The sequence below is a fragment of the Arvicanthis niloticus genome, chromosome 5 (assembly GCF_011762505.2).
Source record: "Arvicanthis niloticus isolate mArvNil1 chromosome 5, mArvNil1.pat.X, whole genome shotgun sequence".
NCBI lineage: Eukaryota > Metazoa > Chordata > Mammalia > Rodentia > Muridae > Arvicanthis > Arvicanthis niloticus.
Genome location: NC_047662.1, coordinates 84186793 through 84209240, shown reverse-complemented (window position 1 = coordinate 84209240; position 22448 = coordinate 84186793). Strand labels below are relative to the sequence as shown.

Below are 22448 nucleotides of genomic sequence, written 5' to 3'. Positions count from 1 at the left end.
TGGCTTTGACCCTAACTAAATAATAAGGCATTCTCCAACGTTAAGGGCTCTTTCTGATTTCTTACGTAATTCAGATGGGAAAACTCTGGGTGGCAGGCCCCACAGCGGATCTGTTCGGAGTCGGTATTCAGGGACCTGGATTTTTGACCAAGCTTTGAGATATGCATCTGGTACGTGATGGCTGAGGGATGTGGCCTGATTTGGGTTAGCATGGAGGGTGGGCACAGCTGGCCATAGCTGCCAGCTGTATACCTTGAGTGAGCAAACTCTGCTAGTACCTCAGGGCCTGAGGGGCCACCCTCTCCTACATCCCATCCAGCCACTGGGAGCAGATCTTGAGTCTACCCTCAGGGATGACAGGACAACTGGACATCTGGTTGTCTAGACTCTCTGAACCATTTGAACAGTACTTCCTCTGGATCACAGACATGGAAGAAGGAACATCCTACAGCCACCTGTGTTTGGAACCTCAGTCCTTCCCTGCAGGACTTCTAGCCTTGTGTCTCACCAGGACAAGGCCAGGCATTAAGTATTTTCTCGGTCACTGTTGCCTGTGAACCTCCTCCTCCTGAGCATTCTGGAACTTTGGTTCTGAAGAAAGCACTTTTGAAAAGCTGGTGGTCACCATAGTTCTCACTTAGTGAGTGCCTGCTGAGTACCAGGCCTCATGCTAAGGACTCACAATGGCTATTGTTTCACAGAGAGGAGTCCTGGAACTTCCTGGGGCTTTTCCTGACCTGAGGTCAGTGAGCTAACATTTGGACGCAGATTGGTTGCCCTTAGGCTCAGTGAGGCCACCTCTCTGTGGAGCTTCCTGTTTCTCACCCATTTAGCATCTTCCACGCATAGGAATTGCCACTCACAGGGACCACAGGACAAAGGGTGATGGAAGGGTAAGCTTGGGAATCCCTCCTGCCAGCATATGGTGTCCATCCTCACTCTCGAAGGGGTAGAGAAATGGTCAAAGGCCATGGCAGCATGAGCCCTCGGCTCTCCATATGCAGAGGAGATGGATTGATTGCCTTAAAGCCACTCATTATAAGTGGCATTGACTCTGTAGACTACACTCCTCACTGCAGCTGGGTAGGGTCTCACCTCAAGCCTCCAGGTCTTACTCTGGCTGTCACAACACCATCACCAAGTTTTCTCCAGGGCTGCTGACCCTTCTGCCCCCCCCCCCATTAGATGGAGGGCAGGGATCACATCTATCTCACTGCAGAGCCTCGGTGCCTGGCCATTGCGAACGCTCAATAAATCCTTGGTGGTGGAAAGAAACTGGCAGAAGCTGTTAGAGTAGGTGGAGGCACCAAGAAGAAAGTCAGGAAGTTATCACTTGGTGATTGATGAGTACAGCGAGCCGCCATGAAATACTGAGTCCTCGCTATGTGCCAGCCACAGGGCTGAATGCAGAGAAATACATGTGCTCTATTGCTGCAAAAAAGGCTTGTGTCCTTCCCAGTGTGGCAGGGGTGATGTATGCAGAAACCCCTCAAAGGCCAGCTTCTGAGTGCTGTGTGGCAATAGGATGGTGGTGGCCCTGGAGTATCTCACAGTAACACACACGGGCCACTGTCCCCCCTCTATGCCAGCCGCTCGTGTGCTCTGTCTGTGTCTTGCTATCACTGTAAGAGGCAGGAGCCACAATCCTGGCGGCAGGTGAGGAATCCAACACTCAGACAGGTCAAAGTGAGTTCAAGTGGAGGAAGGAGCAAGGTTGGCATCCAGTCTCTTCAAGGCTGCCTGACAGGAGAGTCTCTGCTTCTAGGCACAGAAACAGAGTGGTCATTAGTAATCATGATCACTCCCCATGTGTCTACAGGGAACGTGCTCCTCATTCAGCCTTCTCATTAGCCTATTGCCTTCTCTAGAGAAGACACTTAAGTGTGGACTGTGAATGGCAGAGCCAACCTCCTTCTCTGGAACTGCACTGAAGAAGAAGTGATGTTCCCCACCTTGACTGCAGGGTGTCAGGAGTTTCCTGGAAAGGCACATGCCTGGATCCCCAGACCCAGCAGTTTGTGTACTACCTGTCCTGAGACAAAGACTTCTTGCACATTCTTCCTGGTCCTTCTGTTCAGAAAGGTGGAAGCTGGGTCCAAGTAGCCTCAAGCCTGCAGGAAGGCTTTGCCCAGTGCCGATGAGCAGGGACTTTATCTGTGTTCCCTTGCCAAGTTAGGTCCTGTCGGCAGGATCCAGCCTCCCTGCCATGGACTTTGTTTCAGGCCCTACTGTAGGGATGATATCTAGAAAAGCCTCTGCACGGGCCAGCTATCTAATCAGCGGGGTTGCTCTGCTTAGCTCTGGCTGTCAAGTTCGCACTAGAAGCTGCCAGAAGCCATGCACACCACAGCTAGAAGTGGCTAGAGGCCAAGTGTGCTACTAGATCCACAAGATGCCAGCGTGGGGGATGGCTCTGCCAATCCCCCATGCTGCATCCACAGAGCTCAGCTGAACCCCAGACATCCTCACAGTACCCAGTAGAAATGAGACTCTTAAAACTTAATGATTATCTAAAGGATTTATATATTTAGGAATGCTCAATCAACAAGATGCCCACACAATTAGAGCTGTTACCCAATATCTAACTTTTTGATAGAAGTTGCTACCCAGGACAACTTTTGACCCATCTGTGGTTCTCCCTGGCTGATAGCCTCCTTCTTCCCCTCCCCTTCCTGTTTTTCCTCTCCTCCCCTTCCTGTCTTTCTCCCCTCCTCTTTCTCTTTTTCTCCCTTCCCCTTCCTCTCTTCTTCTCCCAGCTCCACCTCCTCTTTCTCTGCCTAATCTCTGAGCACCACTGCAAATACAATGAAGCAGGATAAATGTCCTGTTACACCGTATATGGTAGGTCATTTTTGGGTCCCCTTAGGTGTAGGAGGAGCTAAAGTGGGAGGAGTAAAGAGAAGAAGAGGAGAAGTAAGGGAGGAAGAGGAGAAGGAAGAGGAGGAGCTAGGAGAGACATGAGCCAGCCTTGCAGAGACCGTGTAGAAGATTGGCAGAGCTATCTCCCACACTGGCGTCTCATGGGTGGCAGGGCTGGTGTTTCTGGCTGGTTGTTTCTAGCTGTGGCAACCATGTGGCCTTCGGCCATTGAACATGGCATCTGATCTAGCCAGAGCCACTGCAGCTTAGATAGTCAGCTTGACCGGTGGCTGCTTTTTAAATAATTACTACAACAAAGTGGCGCACCAACTTCTGGCACGAATTCACTAGAAATTTAAGTCTATTCACCTGAGAGTATAAATTGTATTTTTTTTTTTTTTTAAAGAAAGTGAGCAAGTGATTGGTGCTGATTGGAGTCACGTGATTCCAGTGCAGGAACCCTGAACAAAGAAAACCTGGCAGACAGGTCCTCTGCTGAGAGAAATTAGGGGTTGCTGCAGTCAGAGCCAAATAAATAAGCCTCCGTTGTGGAACAGTTGCTGATTTAAGTATAAAGTTAAAATATAGGGATCATTTGCTTTAAGGAAAGATTTATAAACGGATTTGTCCAAATCACATGGGGATTATGGCCCGAGGGTTGGAACTTAGATGGGGAAAATTGTCACTGGCTCTAGAGTAGAGAGTACAGTGTACAAGTGGAAGGTGCTCTGGAGTACAGAGCCAAACAGATAAATGGTATAAATAAACTGTTCTAGGCAGAGGGGCAAACAGAGAGAGAGTGTAAATCAGGTGTGTTTAAATGATATAAAGTTATATTGCCTCACAGGAGACTCGGGTTCTGTCTAACGTGGGCTCCATGGAATTCTGGGTTCATTTCCTGCTTGGCAAAATAGGGAAGGAAGATGGGTGTGAATTTCAGTTTTGCGGTCATATTTTTCCTCTGGGAAAGAGGTCAAGATAAAGGTTTTTCTGGTTACTGGCTCAAGGATATTCTGTTTAGGGAAAAAGATTTTTGTCTGCGTGTTTTCAGAAGAGATGATTAAGATATTTCTGCCTTCCAGAATTATATGGATTAGACATGACAGAGGCCGGCTGCCAGAAGACTAGATTCCAGAATTCAAACGAAAAAATTTCTTGATACTAAAATTTGTTTTGAGAATTGTATATTGCAGAATACACAGCCTTGGTGAATCTACTCATCAAGCAAACTGAGCAGACCTGCCCAAACCTCTGATGTCCTGGGATTTCAGCTGGATGCAATGAAGACACAGACATCAGAGGCTTATCAATTTATCCTCCCCCACCCCTCTTCTAATATCTCAACACCCATAATCAGCTTGAAGAAGTTAATGAAGAGTCAGTGCCCCTATTCCCTGGGCTTGGGGGCTGAGTGGTTAATATTGGGCTGTCTTTCTAGGGAAAAGTAGGGGTTTTGTTGGAACGGGGAGGAATAGCTAGGATTTATTGCATAGCCATAACCTATTGGTAGAAATCTGTATAATTGTTATTAAGCTGAGGTTATATTTCTTTTTCCTTTCTTTCTTTTTTTTTTTTTTTTTTTTTGGTTTTTTGTTTTGTTTTGTTTTTTGTTTTTTTTCGAGACAGGGTTTCTCTGTGTAGTCCTGGCTGTCCTGGAACTCACTCTGTAGACCAGGCTGGCCTCGGACTCAGAAATCCGCCTGCCTCTGCCTCCCAAGTGCTGGGATTAAAGGCGTGTGCCACCACCGCCCGACTGGTTATATTTCTTAAATGTTACAAAATTTACTTTTATTTCAAATTTAAGGTTTTCATTGGTATGAGTTCCTTTTTTTTTCTCTTCTTATTATTTTTTTTATTAGATATTTTATTTACAAGTCAGATGCCATCCCTTTTCCCCATTCCCCCCTTAGAAAACCCCTATCCCATGCCCCCTTTTCCTTTTTGCATTTATACATTTTTTAAATAATGTTAATCATAAGCTTTATAACTTTGGAGCTCAGGGAATAGGGGCGCTGACTCTTCTTTAACTTCTTCAAGCTGATTAAGGGCATTGAGATTTTAGAAGAGGGGTGGGGGGAAGAGTAAGTTGATAAGCCTCTGATGCTGTGTCTTCACTGAATCCAGATGGAATTTCAGGACATCAGAGGTTTGGGCAGGTCTGCTCAGTATGCTTGATGAGTAGATACACCAAGGCTGTGTATTCTGCAATATACAATTCTCAGAACAAGTTTTAGTATCAAGAAAAAAAAATTTCCCACCCCCAGGGGGCTGATATTTTTTTTTTAAAGATGTTGGTTCTGAAGACTTTTTTTTTTCGCTCCTTAAAATTGGTTGTAGTATTTACGTTTCAGATTTTATCCCCTTAGCCTACTTCCTCCCACCACCCATAAACCTCCTATCCCATCCCCCTCCTCATGCTTCTATGAGGCAGTGACCACACCTACCCCCCCTCACTATCCCCTCCCTGCCCTCACATCCCCCCCCCCCACTGTGTGTTCATTTTTTTTTTTATGGGACCAAGAAACTCCTCTCCCACCTATGTCCGACAAGGCCATCCTCCCCTACATATACCTCTGGAGTCTTGGGTCCCTCCCTATGTGTTCCCAGGCTGGTGGTTTAGACCATGGGGGGCCTCTGGTTGTTTGGTATTGTTGCTTTCCACCTGGGGTCACTAACCCTTTCTGCTCCTTCAGTCCTCTCACTAAGTTCTCCATTGGGAAACCCCTGATCATATCAGTGGTTAATTGTGAACATTGTCCTCTGAGTGTGTTAGTCTTTGGCTGACCTCTAAGGAGACAGCTATATCATGTTCCTCACCTTATGCACTTCCAGCCATCCACAACAGTGGTTAGCTTAGGTGGCTGTACATGGGGTGAATACCCAGGTGGAAAGGTCTCCTGATGGCCCCTCCTTCAGTTTCTGTTCCATGTTTTGTTTCCCTATTTGCTCCCTTGAACATTTTTGTTTCTCGTTCTAAGTAGAACTGAGGCATCCCCTCTTGGTCTTCCTTCTTCATGAGCTTCATGTGGTCTGTGGGTTGAGTCTTCGCTAATCCAAGCTTTTGGGCTAACATCCATGGAGATATGTTTGTGTAACTATCTTCTTTTGGGGTTTTTGGAAGATTACTTTCTTGCTTTTTCTAGGTTGTAGTTTCCCTCCTTGTGTTGGAGTCTTCCACCAATTATTCTTTGAAGTACTGTATTTGTGTTGAGATACTGTGTAAATTTGGATTTACACAGTCATGGAATATTTTGGTTTCTCCATCAATAATGATTGAGAGTTTTGCTGGGTATAGTAGTCTGGGCTGGCATTTGTGTTCTCTTAGGGTCTTTATGATATCGGTCCAGGATCTTCTGGCTTTTATGGTCTCTGGTGAGAAGTCTGGTGTAATTCTTATAGGTCTGCCTTTATATGTTACTTTGCCCTTTTCCCTTACTGCTTTTAGTATTTTTTCTTTGTTTTGTACATTTGATGTTTTGACTATTATATGGCGGGAAGTATTTCTTTTCTGGTCTAAACTATTTGGAGTTCTGTAAGCTTCTTGTATATTTATGGACATCTCTTTCTTTAGGTTAGGGAAGTTTTCCTCTATAATTTTGTTGAGGATATTTACTGGTCCTTTAAGTTGGGTGTCTTCCCCCTCATCTATACCTATTATCCTTAGGTTTGGCCTTCTCATTGTGTCTTGGATTTCTTGTATATTTTGGGTTAGTAGCTTTTTGTATTTTGCATTTTCTTTGACAGTTGTGTCAATGTTTTCCATGGTATCTTCTGCACATGATATTCTCTCTTCCATCTCTTGTATTCTATTGGTGATACTTGTGTCTATGACTCCTGATCTTTTTTTTAGGTTTTCTATCTCCAGGGTATTGTCCCTTTGTGATTTCTTTATTGTTTCTACTTCCATTTTTAGATCCTGCATGGTTCTGTTTAATTCCTTTTCCCGTTTGGTTGCATTTTCTTGAAATTCCTTAAGGGATTTTTGTGTTTCCTCTTTAAGGGTTTCTATCTGTCTACCAGTGCTCTCCTTAAGTTCTTTGAGAGTGTTATTTATGTCTTTCTTAAAGCCCTCTATCATCATCATGAGAAGTGATTTTAATTCTGATTCCTGCTTTTCTGGTGTGATGGGGTGTTCAGGGCTTGCTCTGATGTGGGAGCTGGGTTCTGATGATGCCATGTAACTTTGGTTTCTGTTGCTTACATTCTTGCTCTTGCCTTTTGCCATCTGGTTAACTCTAGTGCTGCCTGTACTTGCTGTCTCTGACTGAAGCCTGCCTTTCCAGTTATCTAGCTTGTGTCTGATCTCCTAGGGGTCCAGATGTCTCTGTGATCTTTTCCAGCTGCACTGATTACAGTGGTACCTCTAGGATGCCTCAGGATATGGTGCCTCCAAGGTAGTAGTCCAGCTAGGTGTCTGCTGTTCTGGGTGCAGTGTCTCCTCTAGAATATCTCAGGATATGTTGTCTGACGCTCTGAGTTCAGTTGTTCCTCTGTGGCTCTGGGTTGAGTGGACCTTCCAGTATGTCTCAGGTGGAATCTGGGGTCCACACAACAGCAGACCTGGCAGAGGTCTGATCCAGGCCTCAGATCTGAGAACTAGTTTCTAAGACACTGTCCAAGTTAGAGCGCCTGGGATCACTGCTTTCTCTGGGTTCTTGGAGGTTGGGGCCAGAGCTGCCACCCAAGATCTGCTCAGTGCTCTGGCCCAGACCGGAAGGGACCAGTGTTCTGGGCCAGGAGTGACTTCCTGGGTCCTTTTGGTTCCCAGTTACTCCCTGTTTAGGGCGGGCCCTGCTGTCTGCTTACCTAAGATACTGCCTGAGTTAGAACGCCTGGGATTCCTGCTTCCTCTAGGTTCTTGGAGGTTGGGGGCAGAGCTGCCACCCAAGATCTGCTCAGTGCTCTGGCCCAGACAGGAAGGAACCAGTGTTCCTAAATCTGATTTCTAAGTCAGGCCCTTAAGTCACACACCTTTAAGTCTCACACACCCAAGAGAAATCATGGGTATCTTGGTATGAATTTCTTATTGATATAAAAGTGAGATTAATATTGTTACTCTCATAGGCATTGTGCCTATATAACACATTTAGGAATACAAGGCTTAGACCCAGCCCTTCTTTAACTTTTTTTTAAACTGATTTGATATGGTTAGCCTGTGAGTTAAGGGCCTATAGCAAATTCATGGCTCTGAGTTTATTGTTAGGGTGTTTTCTATATTTTAATTAGAAATAGCTGAGAGGAGTTAATGGATGGACAATAGTCCAGATTGCCTTACATGGATAGTTGGTTTTCAAAATGTCAGAAGTCCACAGAATTGACATTACAAATATTTCTGTATTAATGTTCATTCTGATTAGAGACCTGTCTGCTCCTGACAGCTTCCCTGTCTTGGATTCTAAGAAGAAATTGAGCATCTTTGGAGTTACTCCAGTTGTGGTGAGACAGCCACTAGGCAAGAATTGCCTCTTTCCATCAGACAAATTACTACAGACAAATTACTGTTCAGAAAAGAACACACTTGCAGAATAGTTGACTGATTATATCTGCCAAGGCAGAGTAATCAGCCCTTAATAATTCTGCATTACTAGGTCTGTCAGATGATCCTGGGCCAGAAGGCTGAAGATAAGATGTTCCAACATTTTGTAATATAGGGACTGTCCAGGTGATCAGTGGTCTCTATAAATTGGCTAAGTTTTAGAAGCTATGCTTTGTGCTTCCCATAATTTCAGTTAATTCTGTCATTCTGGATTTCTGACGGGGTTGAAGACTTACAGTCTCATAACCAACCCAGGCTATTTACTTTGAGAGAACATATTTGAGAGGATGGTTTTCAGCTGACATTCATTCTGAAAAGCCAAGAAAAAAGCCAGGTTCAGAATTAAGTCTTTTAGTTAGGAGAGATGACAGAGGTTCTGTTTAGTCAACAAAATGGTGGACTGGGTATTAGGTCTATCTTGTACCTTACTGATACAAATTGGTATAGTTATGCTTTAATTGTATTTTGAGAGAAAGGTTTTTTTTTTTAATTTTAACAGGAAGGGTGATATGTAGGAGGAGCTAAGGTGGGAAGAGTAAAGAGAGGAAGAGGAAGAGGCAGGGAGGAAGAGAAGGAAGAGGAGGAGCTAGGAGAGAGATGAGACGAGAGAGATGGGGACATGGAGGCTGATGTTTGCTTGTCTGTAGCAGTCAAAGGTAGTTAGTATATCTAGGTTGGGTATTGGGTTACATCTCTGATTGTAAGGGCATCTTGTTATTGACCATTACCAAATATATAAGCCTTTAATTAATCTTTAAGCATTAGAGTCTTATTTTTCTACTGGGCCTGCATGGATGGTGGGATGGGCAATGCTCGGCTTTGCAGAGACCGTGTAGAAGATTGGCAGAGCTATCTCCCACACTGGTGTCTCATGGGTGGCAGGGCTGGTGTTTCTGGCTGGCTGTTTCTAGCTGCGGCACCCACGTGGCCTTCGGCCACTGAACATGGCGTCTGATCTAGCCAGAGCCGCTGCAGCTTAGGATAGTTGGCTTGACTGGCAGCTGCTTTTTTTAAAATAATTACTTCAACACTTAGAGTCAGCCGTTTTAATTCTCTGCACTTGGAAAAGACTCCAAGAGGCTGAAGTCAGGTATGTGTGTGTACTGTGAGGCTGTTCTTTGTGTCTGAGAGCACCATGGTTCCTCAGCAGGTGAGGACTGCTCTTCTTGTTGAGCTTGTCTGTCATAAGATGGACACTTGCTAGAGGAAGTGAGGAGCCAGCTGGAGGGGGGTGAATAGACCAGATCCTATGAGGTCTGGAGAAGTTCCCAGGATCAGGCTGCTTGCTGGCAGGTGCAGAACAGGGACTGGAACTCCTGTGGCCTCATGTGAAGCCTGTGGTCTTCCTCTCTGTGCCCTGCTGGGAGCAGGTCAGCCTGAGTGACATCCTTATAGTGTGGTGGCTCATCCCAGAGCACTCTGGATCCCTCTCCTTTTTCCTCTGTGTGTTCAGGACACAGTTAAGTCTATCACCTGTATCTTATAGATTTGGAAGCCAAGGCACAGAGATAGTTGCTAGTGGCTGTGAATTATAGGCTTCATGGACTCCAGCTCAATGCCCTCTCTGTTGGGCTTTGATGTCCTTTTGTCTACCAAGGCTCAATCTTTGCCCAGTAGCACTGTGGGTCCTGGGCCTTGTGGAGACAAGGTAGCTGATGGGCCCTTCCCCTGCTGTTTTTCAGGGTCCTATGAATGTGGGATCTGCGGCAAGAAGTACAAGTACTACAACTGCTTCCAGACGCATGTGCGGGCACACCGAGGTAAGTGGCATCTGACTGACCTATGCTCTGCTTGGTATCTTTAGGGGCCCCGACAACTCATTCTTGTTCATCCATAGGAGGGAGGGCCATGGAGGAAGGAAGAAGCCTCCTTGTTGTGGGAAGAATGGTGAGGGTTCAGGGGTTACGCCCCTGGTTTTGACCTCTGAAGACCTTAAGGATACTCAGTCTTATTCTGTTATCAACTCCCCTCCCCAACAAGGCCATGTGCTCACATCCTCTCTTGTCCTCCTGACAACTCATGAGAGGAGCCGGAAGCTGTTTCCCATTCTGAAAGTCAGGGGACAAATGGACTGGCACTTGCCCCTCCTGAGCCAGGTGACAGGGAAGAGAGACCCAGGTGCAGGCCTTGCTGACATTGAGCCTCAGGGCAGAAATGAGAGTGTCCATGGGTGGACTGCACTCCTAGACTCCCATTGCAGTTCCACGACATCTGTCCCTTGGCACAGCCCTGCCTCTGCCATCATTCTTGCTTATTGACTATCTCCTTCATATCTCTTTCTTTTTCTCACAGATACTGAAGCCACCTCAGGGGAGGGAGCCTCCCAGAGCAGTAAGTACTTTTCCCACATCTTGGGTTGGTGGGTACCAGGCACTGGGCTTGGGAAGTAGCTGTTCCTTCCTTCCCAGGACAGCCTTTGAGAAACATGTTGCTGGAGACCAGAGGGGCCTTATGAAATAAGAGCAGGCCTTCTCAAAGTGGGTTCCATAACATGTACATTCTGAGGAGGGGTTTCTCAAAAAAGGGTTCTCGGGCCAAGTACTCTGGGAAACCTTGAGTTGTTCCCACATGAACATAGTTGACATCTTTACTACAGGTGTCCTGTGCCACTGTGAACATCTCCAGAAGGAGCCTCCAGTGTACTTTGGAGCCTGGCTTATGGGCTTAGGGTTCTGTAGCCGTGCTGGGGAACAATTCTCTCAGAGGACCCTCAGCCTCTGGGACAGTTGCTCCTTGGTGCTTTGTTTTAGGTAGGGTTCTAGATGCTGGAGCCCTGTGATAGGGTACACTCTGAGGTCAAACATCTTCTCTTCCACTCTTCCTGTGGACAACATGAGCTTCAAGAGTTCTATCCTCAGTGACTATCACAGATAGGTATATGTCTAGGTCCATCAAAAGATGCAAACTGGAATGTTCTTAGAGTGTTGTCCCTGACAACTCTTAAGCAGAAGCCCCCAGATGCTCAGTGTTAGGAGTGACTGAGGAAGTCCAATCATCTAAAGGATGCAGAAGTAAGGGTAGATGCAGCCTAGCTACCCGTGGGTGTTCGCACCGAGCTCTCCACCTTGATGAATGAAGCCAGGCACAGAGGAGCTCACTGCTAAGACTGTCAGGAAGCACAATGTGGCATGGAGTGCTTAATGCAAGTCAGAAGATTGGGTACCCTTGAAAGGGTCTGCTTTCTGCTTCTTGAGCCAAGTTTCACAGTGCTTTCTGTGTATGGAAAGACCAAGCTGCTTGCTTAAGACATAAGCACTGTTCTGTGGGGGCCAAGGAATGTTTTCTATGGAGGATGAGATGTGAGGAGGTTATACTCAGGGGCATGGCATCTCCATCCCCAGTCCCTCGTGTGTACTGGAAACTCCAAGGGGACACGAGGCTAGATTCCTACCAGTAAAGATGGTGACAGGATCTGGCCCCAGGAACCAGGATGTGATCCTGTTTATTGTTTTTGTTGCACCATTATAGAATGTTCAAAGATAATAAATGCTACCCAAAACAAAGTAGGTCAGTGTATAAGGTAGCCTGAACCGAAGAAGAACTGTATACCTGAGGCCAAGCCCTGAGAACATTGTTCTTGAGCCACTCACTCTGAGAGGTAAGCAAAGCTGATACAGATCTTGTGTTCAGCTTGGCTACACACCTGTCATATACTATGGCTGGGAGGCATGGCAGCTGCCTCTCCCACAGCCCAGCCCTGTCTCTATCTGCTTCAATAAATCCTCTCTTCTTTTCTGGCCCCTGTGGTCTGCCTGTGGTCAGCCACACATTTAAAGACCTTCCTATTTATTCTCCCTTCCTTGGCTATTCTGGGTCCCTGGCCTCTCTAGAAGCCTGTCAATGGACTGTTGTGCTGTATCTGTTTCCACTGTATGGGCTCGCAGGTGTTGGTGCTGTGGTAAAAGCATTGTTAGACAGACTTTCCTCATTTGTTTCCTTCCTCTTTATGGGCCATTTTCCAAATAGCCAGAGTGCTGTCTTCTCTGTCCTATGTCTCACCCTAGGTCAGACCTGCAGCAGCGCTCTGTGTCTAGTGAACTTATGGGTCAACCTTCGCACAGAGCTGTAGGGCCTTGGACTGAAAGACTCCTGTCAATTCCAGACTGCCACTTTGCACAAGAAGACCTGGGTCCCAGGGAGTGGATGTCATTCAGCTTGTTAGCACTAGAGGCAGGCCTGGCTCAACAGTCCTTATGCTTCCTAGGCTAAGGACCTGCTGTGCATTTAGCAGGGTGACAGCCCAGTTAAACACAGACATAGAGACACACCCACCCACTCACCCATCTCTCACTATGAGAGGATCAAAGACCAGTCCCCCATCCCATACTCTCCAGCTCCCATATTCATCTCCTAGGTCTTCTCTGGAACACCCTGCCAGGTGACATTTACCCTATTAGTCAGTTGGTAGCCATCGGTGTTCTGTCTTACTTAAGATTCCTATTGCCATGATGAAAAACCACAATCAAAAACAACCTGGGGACAAAAGAGATGTGTTTGGCTTACACTTCCACAGCACTGCTCATCACTGAAGAAGTCCCAACAGGAACTCAAACAGGGCAGGAACCTGGAGGCAGGAGCTGATGCAGAGGCCATTGTGTGAGAGGACTGCCTACTGGCTTGCTTCCTTCATGGCTTACTCAGCCTGCTTTCTTATAGAACCCATGACCACCAGCCCAGGGATGGTACCACTCACTATGGGCTGAGCCCTCAATCACTGATCAATCAGTAATTAAGAAAATGCCTTACAGCTGGATCTTGTTCCTTTCTTTATTATAAAGAGCTATTATTCCCATCTCACAGAGGTATTAGGGAGCGAGTCCAAAGTCAGTCATCCTTTTGTCAAAGGTAGAGTGGGATTTGGGCTTAGGTGTCTCATCCTAGAGTCTGCCTCCTGTAACAGGTTCGTGGTGGCATTCCTGGGATGCCAAGCTCTCGTATGAAAACATGGTTGTGAAAACATTTCCTTTGGGAATAACTGTTACTATTCAACTGTTGCATTAAAATTCTGGGATATGAGAAAACAGTGTGGATTTAGTAGGGCAGATGAGGGGTGTCCCTACGTTTTATAGGAACTGGGAAATGTGGCCTGTAGGGAGAGGAGCGGGCCTGCCAACAGGAGAGGTTATGGACAGAGATAGAAACAAGCAGAGTGAGTAGTTGCAGAGGGCTGGCAACTCTGGGCAATCTGAGAGAGGAATGTTAGGACGAAGCCTCATCTTGGAGTCAGCCCCTAGGTAGCTTTCCCTGTTGGTATCCAGAGAAGATGGAATTATGGGAGAAGCTGAGGATTGTGGGACAGCATGAGAAGGTTTTTTTTTTTTCCTTTTTTTTCTTTTTTCCTGAGCTGCCTTGCTTGCCTTGGAGAAAGAAGTAGTGATGAAGTAGGAGCCTTAGAGAGGACCTGGGGTCACCTGATCTGTGCCCCCCCCCACTTCAGAAATTAGAGAAAATGGGGGGAGAGCAGAGACCAGCTCTCCCTTGGAAGACCCTGGTACTCAGACCCTGTGAATATCTACAAGTGTTTAAGCTATGGGGTCCTCAGATAATGACAGCTTATCTCTGCAGTCTTGGCATCTGCTAAGACACTCTCATAGGACACTAGTTTCAGAAATGAGATGAGGGCAGAGGTGGAATGTTTTTCATATCTCTGAGTTCAGCTGAGAGTGGGGTACGAGCCTTCCCATCCCACCCAGAGTGGTACAACCTTGGCATGGAGTATTTCATTGGCTCTTTTACTGGATGCTGAGGAGCAGGGAGTGGGTCCAGAACGAAGCACCCCAGTGGTTTATCTCAGCAGAGAAAGGCTATGTACCCTGACCTGCTTTGGCTTGAGGTTAAGTGAGTAGTTGGTCCCTAGCTCTCTCTTGCCTCCTTCTGTACAGCTTTGAGCAAACGGCTGTACCTCTGCATGCTGCCTAGGGACCCTAGGGAGATAGGATTCATAGGCTCTCTACAGGTCACTCACATACACTGGGTCTGAGATAGTTCAAATGCAAGAGGATGTGCCCTGCCTGGAAGGAAAGGTGTAGTCCTGGATGCTGCTGACCTCACTGCAGGAGGCCTACAGAACAGGCAAACTTGGGCCAATGTTAGCTGTCTTACTATGTAGCACAAGTCTATAAAACTCAAAGCAACCAACCCTGGTTTTCTCCTAGTTTCGATGGTTAGGAATTTGAATTTGGCTTTTCAGGGTCCTCTGGCTGGCTCAGGGACTCCCACAGGACTATGGTAGGGTTGGCCAGAGATGTGGTCTCATCCCAGGGCTCAGCTTGTAGGGATTTCTTCTAGGTTTGCTTGGGTGAGAAAGTGAGGGTTGCAGGACCCTGTCCCTCCCAAACTATTGGTCTAAGAGCCTTCGTTCCCAGTAGCCACTCACAGAGGGCCAGACTCAACTTCTTGCCACCTGTATCTCTCTATGACTAAACTGAGAACATAGCAGCCAACCCCAGAGTAAGCAGGGGACAGGTAGCATGTGCAAGGCAGGTGGCATGTGCAATGCCAGTGTCCTGGCTGCCTGTCACCTATCTTCAGAATGACATCTCATTACTTTGACCGCATTCTCCTAGTTAGAAGTACCCAAAGAGGTGTCACATAGGGTGTGTACACTAGCTGCAAGTGGCATCAGCATATCTCTGAAGCCAGGCCACTTTACTGTAGGACTTGGTCAGACCACTTCTCTTTAGTTTGCTCATATGTTCCTGGGAGACTGCTTCTTCCCTCTGTGGTTGAGAGAATCCAAGAGAAGAATCAGGCCCAGCTACCTTGTTCACAGTTACATCCAGCCTTCACCATGGGGGCTGCAGTAATAGTTACTCTTCTGAGATGATTCCTGTGAGAACCAGGTCCTAGGGAACTTAGCTCTCACAGGGAGGGCTTGAAGGTCAGTTTGGGGATCAAAAATATGAGTTGTCTTTTGGCACTGGATCTCCACAAAGGAGACCTGTTGTCACAATCCAAGCCTTATAGTCCACAATGAAATCTAAGGCTGCCCCAGAATGGAGGTCCAGAGAAGAATAGAGGGGCATCTGGCTAAGCATGGAGGGGAGCTGCTCAGAGGTCCAGGGAGTGAGTAGGACCACAGCTGCCTCTGTTCAGAAGAGGTGGGCAGTGCCGAGACTCCATAGACCAGGATCAAGTTCTCCATTGGGTCCTCCAGTTGGGACCAGACTGACTTGGTTCCATCTTGATTCCAGGGTCTGGTGCACTGAGCAGCAACCTCACCCTGGGTGATCAGTGTACTGTTGAGCTCAGTGTCTTTCTGTTTCCTCTCCCCAGACAATTTCAGGTACACATGTGACATCTGTGGGAAGAAATACAAATACTACAGCTGCTTCCAGGAGCACCGGGATCTCCACGCCGTGGATGGTGAGTCAGGCCCCTCACTCCTGGGAGTCACACCAGAGAAATGCCCTTCTTCCAGATCACTGTCTCTACATAGTGCCACATCCCTGGGGAGAGGGACCTACCATGCAGGATTTGGGGGAAGGACTGTCCCTTCATTTACATGTTCCCTTCTGTGTCTGATCCATATGAAACTCCTGGGGGTTATTTTATAGTTCAAAATGCGTTGAATGTTGAAACTTCAGGTCAGGTTTTTTACGGTTTTATATTGAGTGTTTGCATTCTATAGTAAAATTAAACCAATTTGTTAAAATGAATGATGTCCTTTGACATCTTAGATTATAGAGGTGGATGTCAGAACAATAAATTCAAGCCATTCATCTATAGAATGTTAAGATTCCTAGAAAGAGGGTTTTATGGCCAGAAAGGACTTGAGGTTCCCCCATCTAGCCCTCCACCTCCACTGCTGAGCAGTGATGGAAGGCCTGCTGCCTCTGCCCCATTCTCTTCTTGCCTCCCTTTTCCCTTCATCCTCTTTGTTCCTGTTCTTTCACCCCATGCCTGCTGGGGAGTTCTGAGCCCCTAGTGAGGAGGAAGGTGGGCCAGGGTGGGGGGATGTGCCCTACTGTGGCCCTGCCTTCCTGGGTTTCTTCATGGGCCAGGTCAGGCCTCCTGGTGGCACAGGCAACCCCATGAATCTAGGTATGGCTGGCAGAGGTAGCAATGGCCAGGGACTAACAGAACTCCTGTTTGTTCTTTTCCTCCTGTGGCTGTCGCCTCCCGCTTGGGTACAGTGTTCAGTGTGGAAGGGGCTCCTGAAAATCGGGCAGGTAAGTCTCTGTGGCCACTCATTTTCTCTGTTTCCAGCTGGGTTCTTATGTCTTCAGTGAGCATCATGCTTAAGTTCATGTGTTCTCTCATAGACCCCTTTGACCAAGGTGTCGTGGCCACTGATGAGGTGAAGGAGGAGCCTCCAGAGCCTTTCCAGAAAATTGGACCAAGTATGCGGGACCTTGGGGCCATGGGCTGGAGGGGTTGGGTGAAGGAGATGGGCTGAGCTACACATCTAGGAAGGCTGTATCTGGAACTTTGCAGCTATCGGTTGGTCTGGGCAGTCTCAGGACATTAGCCTTCAAGGAGCTGCAGACAGGGTTTGGTCAAGGTCACAGTAGTGAAAAAAGTCAGCCCACAGCTGCGTGCTATCTTCATTTTGGCAATTCATTTATAGTTCCCTGTTAGTCTCCTGAACTTCTGCCTCCCGTAACAGTGAGGGAAATACTCCTGGCCAAGTTGGTAGATGTTAATGAGGTTGCAGACTGCATGTTAACATAGTGCTTGGCACATGCTAGGTGCTCAAAGGGTGATGACTGAGGACATTTGAGGGGCATCTCAGTGAACAGAGTTGAGTGGGGCAGCTACCTGCAGACATAGACACTTACCCCATAAAACCCCTAAGGACAAGAACCATGCTTGTAACTTGTGTGTCTTCAGCAAACTTGTCTTGAAGGCTGTACAGATATGGCTGACAGACATGGCTTTGCACTTGGGCAATTCACATGGAGATCAGGAGTGTGGGATCGTAGACAGTGAGCAAACAGTTAGAACCCAAAGCACTTCAGGGGCCAAAGAAGCTCAGAATGAGAAGTGAGAAGCTTTCAAGGCAAATACGGGTAGGTATGGAGCCCTACATTCCAGAAGTGTGCATGGTGTGTGTGTGTGTGTGTGTGTGTGTGTGTGTGTGTGTGTGTGTAAAGGGAGGAGACACACTGGTGGGTTCATGTCTTAGAGGACTCTGAGTTTTAGGATCCAGTGTCTAGACCTGGTCTTTATGGAGCTGAGTTCAGGATGGAGAGGAACTCCGGCAGCTAGGAAGAGACTAGATAGGGAGAGATCCCCATGGTCAGTGTAGGCAAGTACCGTAGGACCACAAAGAGAGAGACTTTTCCATCCATCCCTTCAAGAAGTTCCAGCATGTGCCTTTCACATGTTTCCTGTGCCTCAGTTACTATCCTGCAAGAAGAGACCTTATGGACTTAGGCTATTTGTTACAATTAGGGTCCAAGGCTATTTGCAAAAGCACACACACCAAAACAGAATGAGGGGAGAAGGAAATCTGATGAGCTAACACTCAAAATAGGGGGATGCTGTGTGGAAGGGGCTCTGCCTGGGATCTCGGGAAGGCTCCAGATGCTGCCCGTGGGCCCTTTTTCTTCCTGCTGTCTCAACATACTTAGGGGTAGCTCTTCTTGACTCATACAGGAGCCTGCAGAGGATACCCGTGTCTGCAGAGGGGCTCATGAATGCCTGTCACATACATAGTAAGCATTGGATACTTGGGAATGTGAAAATCATCTTGTGGATTGGGAAGACAATGAAATCTTCATACTGAGAGTGAGACTGTAGAAGTACAACAGGTGTTCACGCCTGCCAGGGTGCTTCTGCTCACCTGGAAACGGGGGACAGGAACTAGAACATCTTCCCCATGGCTAGGGAATATATTCAGTAAGTGTCCAGCCCAGTTCCCACCTCTTATCCAGGTTGTGAGATGAAGGTGTTACTGGGAAGCCAGGCAGGACAGAATTTGAGAGCCCCAAACCTATACCCCAACTCTGCACCAAGCTGCATGGTGTCCTTTTATTTCTGAGATCTGTCTGATCCACTCTGTGGTGGAGTGATGACAGCCCTGTCCTTTCAGCATGGTCACAGGGATTGGGTGAGACTATTGTAAGTAAATTAGCATGGTCCTTGTCACATTAGGTAGGACCTACAAACTACCCATTAAGATGCAGGATGCACATATCTTTAATCCCAGAACTCTAGGAGGGAAAGCCATGTGGATCTCTGAGTTTGAGACCAGCCTGGTCTACAGAGTGAGTTTCAGGACAGCCAGGACTACACAGAGAATCCCTGTCTTAAAAACCAAACCAACCAATCAATCAAACAAACAAACAAAAAATGATGCAGGATGGACCTTGTTCTGTGCATAACCTGATGTGCAGCCCTTTCTAGGATCTGAAGGACTCCCCATTGAGTGTGCTGGGATTTCCCTGAGGAACTTGGGGTTGGAGGTCAGCACACCCCCAGCTTGCCCCAGCAGAACCAAGATGGCAGCAGACATGTCAGGTTCCCTGTAGAGTGAGAGTGTGTGGGAAAGGATGAGGATGCTGGGTGAGAAAGCCTGTGCCATGAACCTCTGAAAAATAAAGTGAGGAGCCTGGGTACCCTAAGGAAAGCCCCAAAGTTCCAGGGAAGAGGAGGGTTCCCGGAGGAAAGTCTGCTTTCCACATGGCATCAGCTGAGCAAGTGGGAGAGGAGGAAGCAAAGTCCTGGTAAACAGGGGACAGTAGTTAGAAGAAGAGTGTTGGTTGGGTGCCAGTCCCCATGAGCTGCAGGCTGGGGTTAACTGCTCTGGCTGTGGGCGGGAGGGACATGGAGGACAGTTTTTATCTACTGAGAGAGGGAAGCTAGATCACATAATCTTTATGCTTGGATAAGGAAGAGAGCATGAAAAACAGAATTAAAAACTCAAGAACAATGAAAATTCCATTTGACAAGAAAAAAAAAAAAAAAAAAAAGTGCAGGGAGAGTCCAGGGAAGATACGGCGGCACTTACTTGTATTCCTGGTACTGAGCGCTAAGCCAAGAGGATTTCAAGTTCAAGGCCAGCTTGCACTACAAAGCAAGAATCCTGTGTGAAGGGGGAGGGGAGGAGAAAGTAGTAGAGGAGGAGGAAAAAGAGAGAGAGGAAGTTATTACCACTCATCTCCTACGTGGGCTGCTATAACATACCACACAACCTAAAGGATTAACAGTAACTGCTACAGCCCTGGAAGCCCAATGTTGTCATACCTGTAGGGTTGGGTTCTGGTGAATTGTGTCTTCCCAGTTTGCAGATGACCTTCTTATGTCACCCCTTATGGGTGGCAGGGAAAGAGAGATGGGAGACTGAGACTAGTGTCTCTTCTAAGGACTCTAGTCCTGTGGTTCCTACTCTCACCATCTCACCGAATCCTAATCATGTCTCAAGGTCCCAACTCCAGATGCCATCATGGTGGAGTCCGGCACTTCAGCATGTGGGTGGGAGAGGGACAGTTCACTGGTTGCATGACCCTGTGGTTCTGTGGTGCCTGGGGTTGTATGGTGAAAAGCAGCAGGATAAGATAAAGAAGAACGGAACAGAAGATGAGAGAGGATTTGGCGAAGACAGAATACAAAAGCAGAATGAAACATTCCATGATGGTAATGACAGAATTGCTCTGCACAGAAGTAATTAGCAACATGAAGGACAAGCAGTAATGGAAGACCATAAGAAATGTGTGAGAATAGCGAACTAGCTCAAAGGGACTGATAGTGTGACCAGTGTGACAAAGAGTTGCTGAGCTAATGGAGTGAGTTTGAAAGTCTTGTCATGTCAGATGGAGTCAACATATGGATGTCCTGGCATCAGTAGATCTTAGTGACTTTAAAAGTGTAGGTAGAAAAAGGGAAAACGAGGCATCTGCATGCAGAAAACAAGTTGTATCTGCCCCTGAATTCCAAGCAGACATCTTGAGAATAAGAACATCATCTTGGCAATCTTGTATATTCCAAGAAGTGGGTATGCTTGGAGGGAGAGAAGCTGTAAAATTTTATACCTGGGCAAATTGGAATTGACATGCAAATAAAAAGTGGATTCAGAAAAGCTTTAATATATATATATATATATATATATATATATATATATATATGTATGTATATACATATATATGTATGTATATATGTGTATTCTCTCTCTCTCTCTTTCTCTCTCTCTCTCTCTCTCTCTCTCTCTCTCTCTCTCTCAGCAAACTGATCAATGGAGCATGTGTAAGCACCCAAGAAGCTGTAGTGTAAAGAGATGTGTGAACTATGAACAAGGAAATTTTAACCATTGTAAATCAAATTATGGAAGTTGAGTGCATATGCTATAGATTATCCTAATATAGGTGTGAGTTATAAAACTGGACCAAGAGTAGCTCAGCTGGTAGGTGGATGCTTGCCTAGCATGCTCAGACTCTCCCTGGGCTCAATTTGTAGCACCATATAAATTGGTCATGGTGGTGCATGACAAACTCAACCATGTAGTGATTTCAGGGCCAGCCTGAGCTATGTGAAACTCTGCCCCTAAAAAAGAATAAGAATTGAAAGTAAAAGAGAGGCATGGACTGGTGAGTAACTCAGTAATGTGTCACAGTGCTGTGTACAGCAAAGGACTGGCTAATCTCACTGGGTTCAGATTGTGGTCCTAGGCCAGCAGGATCAGCTTCTCACAGTTTATCCAAAATAGAAATTCTTTGACTCTAGCCCACACCTATGGCATCAGAATCTCTGGAGTAGAGCCTGGTGGTTGATCTATGCTATGAGACTTTCTTACATGCGCTAAAATGTTTCAGAAAAAGGTCTGGAAAGAGGGCACAGTGGTTAAAGGCTGCTCTCCTAGAGGATTGGAGTTCAATTCCCTGCACCCACATCCAGCAGTTATAGTATACACCTATAACCCCTGCTCCAGGAGATCTGATGCCCTCTCCTGGTCTCCATGGACATCCATTCTAATGTGGCATCCACACAGAGACACATAAACACAAATTTTTTTTTGATTTAATAAGCAGCAGGTTAAACTCCCTTCTTCAGCAGTAAAAGACGTTAAAATGCCATTTCTATCCCACTGTTAACAATTAAAGAAATATATCTTATATGCTGTCTAAAATAATAAGGAATATTGAAGAATAATGGAACACAGCTGAAAGTGGGAAAGCAAAGAGCTCATACCCCAAACAGGCAGAGCCCGGAAGGACATGCCAGAGTCAGAGTGTAAAGCACAGGGAAAGTGCAGGCGGACGCTCCTGTAGCCAAGATGCTTACAACCAATAATAGATTTTGGTTTTTGGATTTTTGCATATCATAACGAAGTATTCCAGGATGGGATCTGAGTCTAAATGCAGTATTTACTTACCTTTCATATATGTGTGTAGGTAACCTCTAAGTGATCTCATTAAGTATTGGTAATGACATTATGTGTGACATAAGAGATTCAGAGCTTGGAGTTCCCTACTTGGGGCATCTTGTTGGAGAATTTCAGGTGTGGGGATTAGGGATGTTCGCCATGTAAAACCAAATCAATTGTGGCAATAAAAGCAAGCCGTATAATCTCCCCAGTGAAAAAACAGAGGCTGTCAAGCTCATTTGAAATAATCCCAGTCACTAATGGTTTACTGGCATCGTACCTAGTTCTTCCCTTATCTTTTTCTGTTGCTTCTGTGTGTCTTTCTTGGGGACTTTACCCATCTCCCATAAAGAGATTAAAGGCCCCATCATGGCTTACTGTGGCTCTGTTTCCTTGTGATCGTCTGTCTCCCTTTCCACACAGCTCCTTGAGGATAAGGACGTGACAGTTTCTGCTCAGTCTCTACTTCAGTGCCATCCTTGCTCAATGAATGAAAGCATAGGATCATGTAGGAACATGTCATTAGACACATGCAAACACGTAGGAATCACAACCTGACAGATCACTACGAACTTAATAATATTAATGTCAGGTGAACTAATAAAATGGTTTAATTAAATGTTTGAGCAATGCTTCATAACTTTCCCATGCATTAGAATGTTCTCATTAAGATATAAATTTATGGGCCACACCCATAGAGATTTTTTTTTTAACAGATCTTGGGCTTCTGTCAGGCTCCTTTGGTCCTAA

General features: G+C 46.4%; 1 protein-coding gene across 7 annotated transcripts in view; it reads left to right on the top strand.

Moving 5' to 3' along the window:
* The window catches only part of Znf618 (zinc finger protein 618), a 167790-nt gene that overhangs the window by 111679 nt on the left and 33663 nt on the right, over positions 1-22448 (top strand). For all 7 annotated transcript variants that reach the window (XM_034502815.2, XM_076934825.1, XM_076934828.1 and 4 more), the window contains 5 exons: positions 10078-10155; positions 10688-10726; positions 15671-15760; positions 16531-16566; positions 16660-16737. In XM_034502815.2, coding sequence (XP_034358706.1) covers positions 10078-10155; positions 10688-10726; positions 15671-15760; positions 16531-16566; positions 16660-16737 — 321 coding nt within the window. The remainder of the gene's footprint in view (positions 1-10077; positions 10156-10687; positions 10727-15670; positions 15761-16530; positions 16567-16659; positions 16738-22448) is intronic.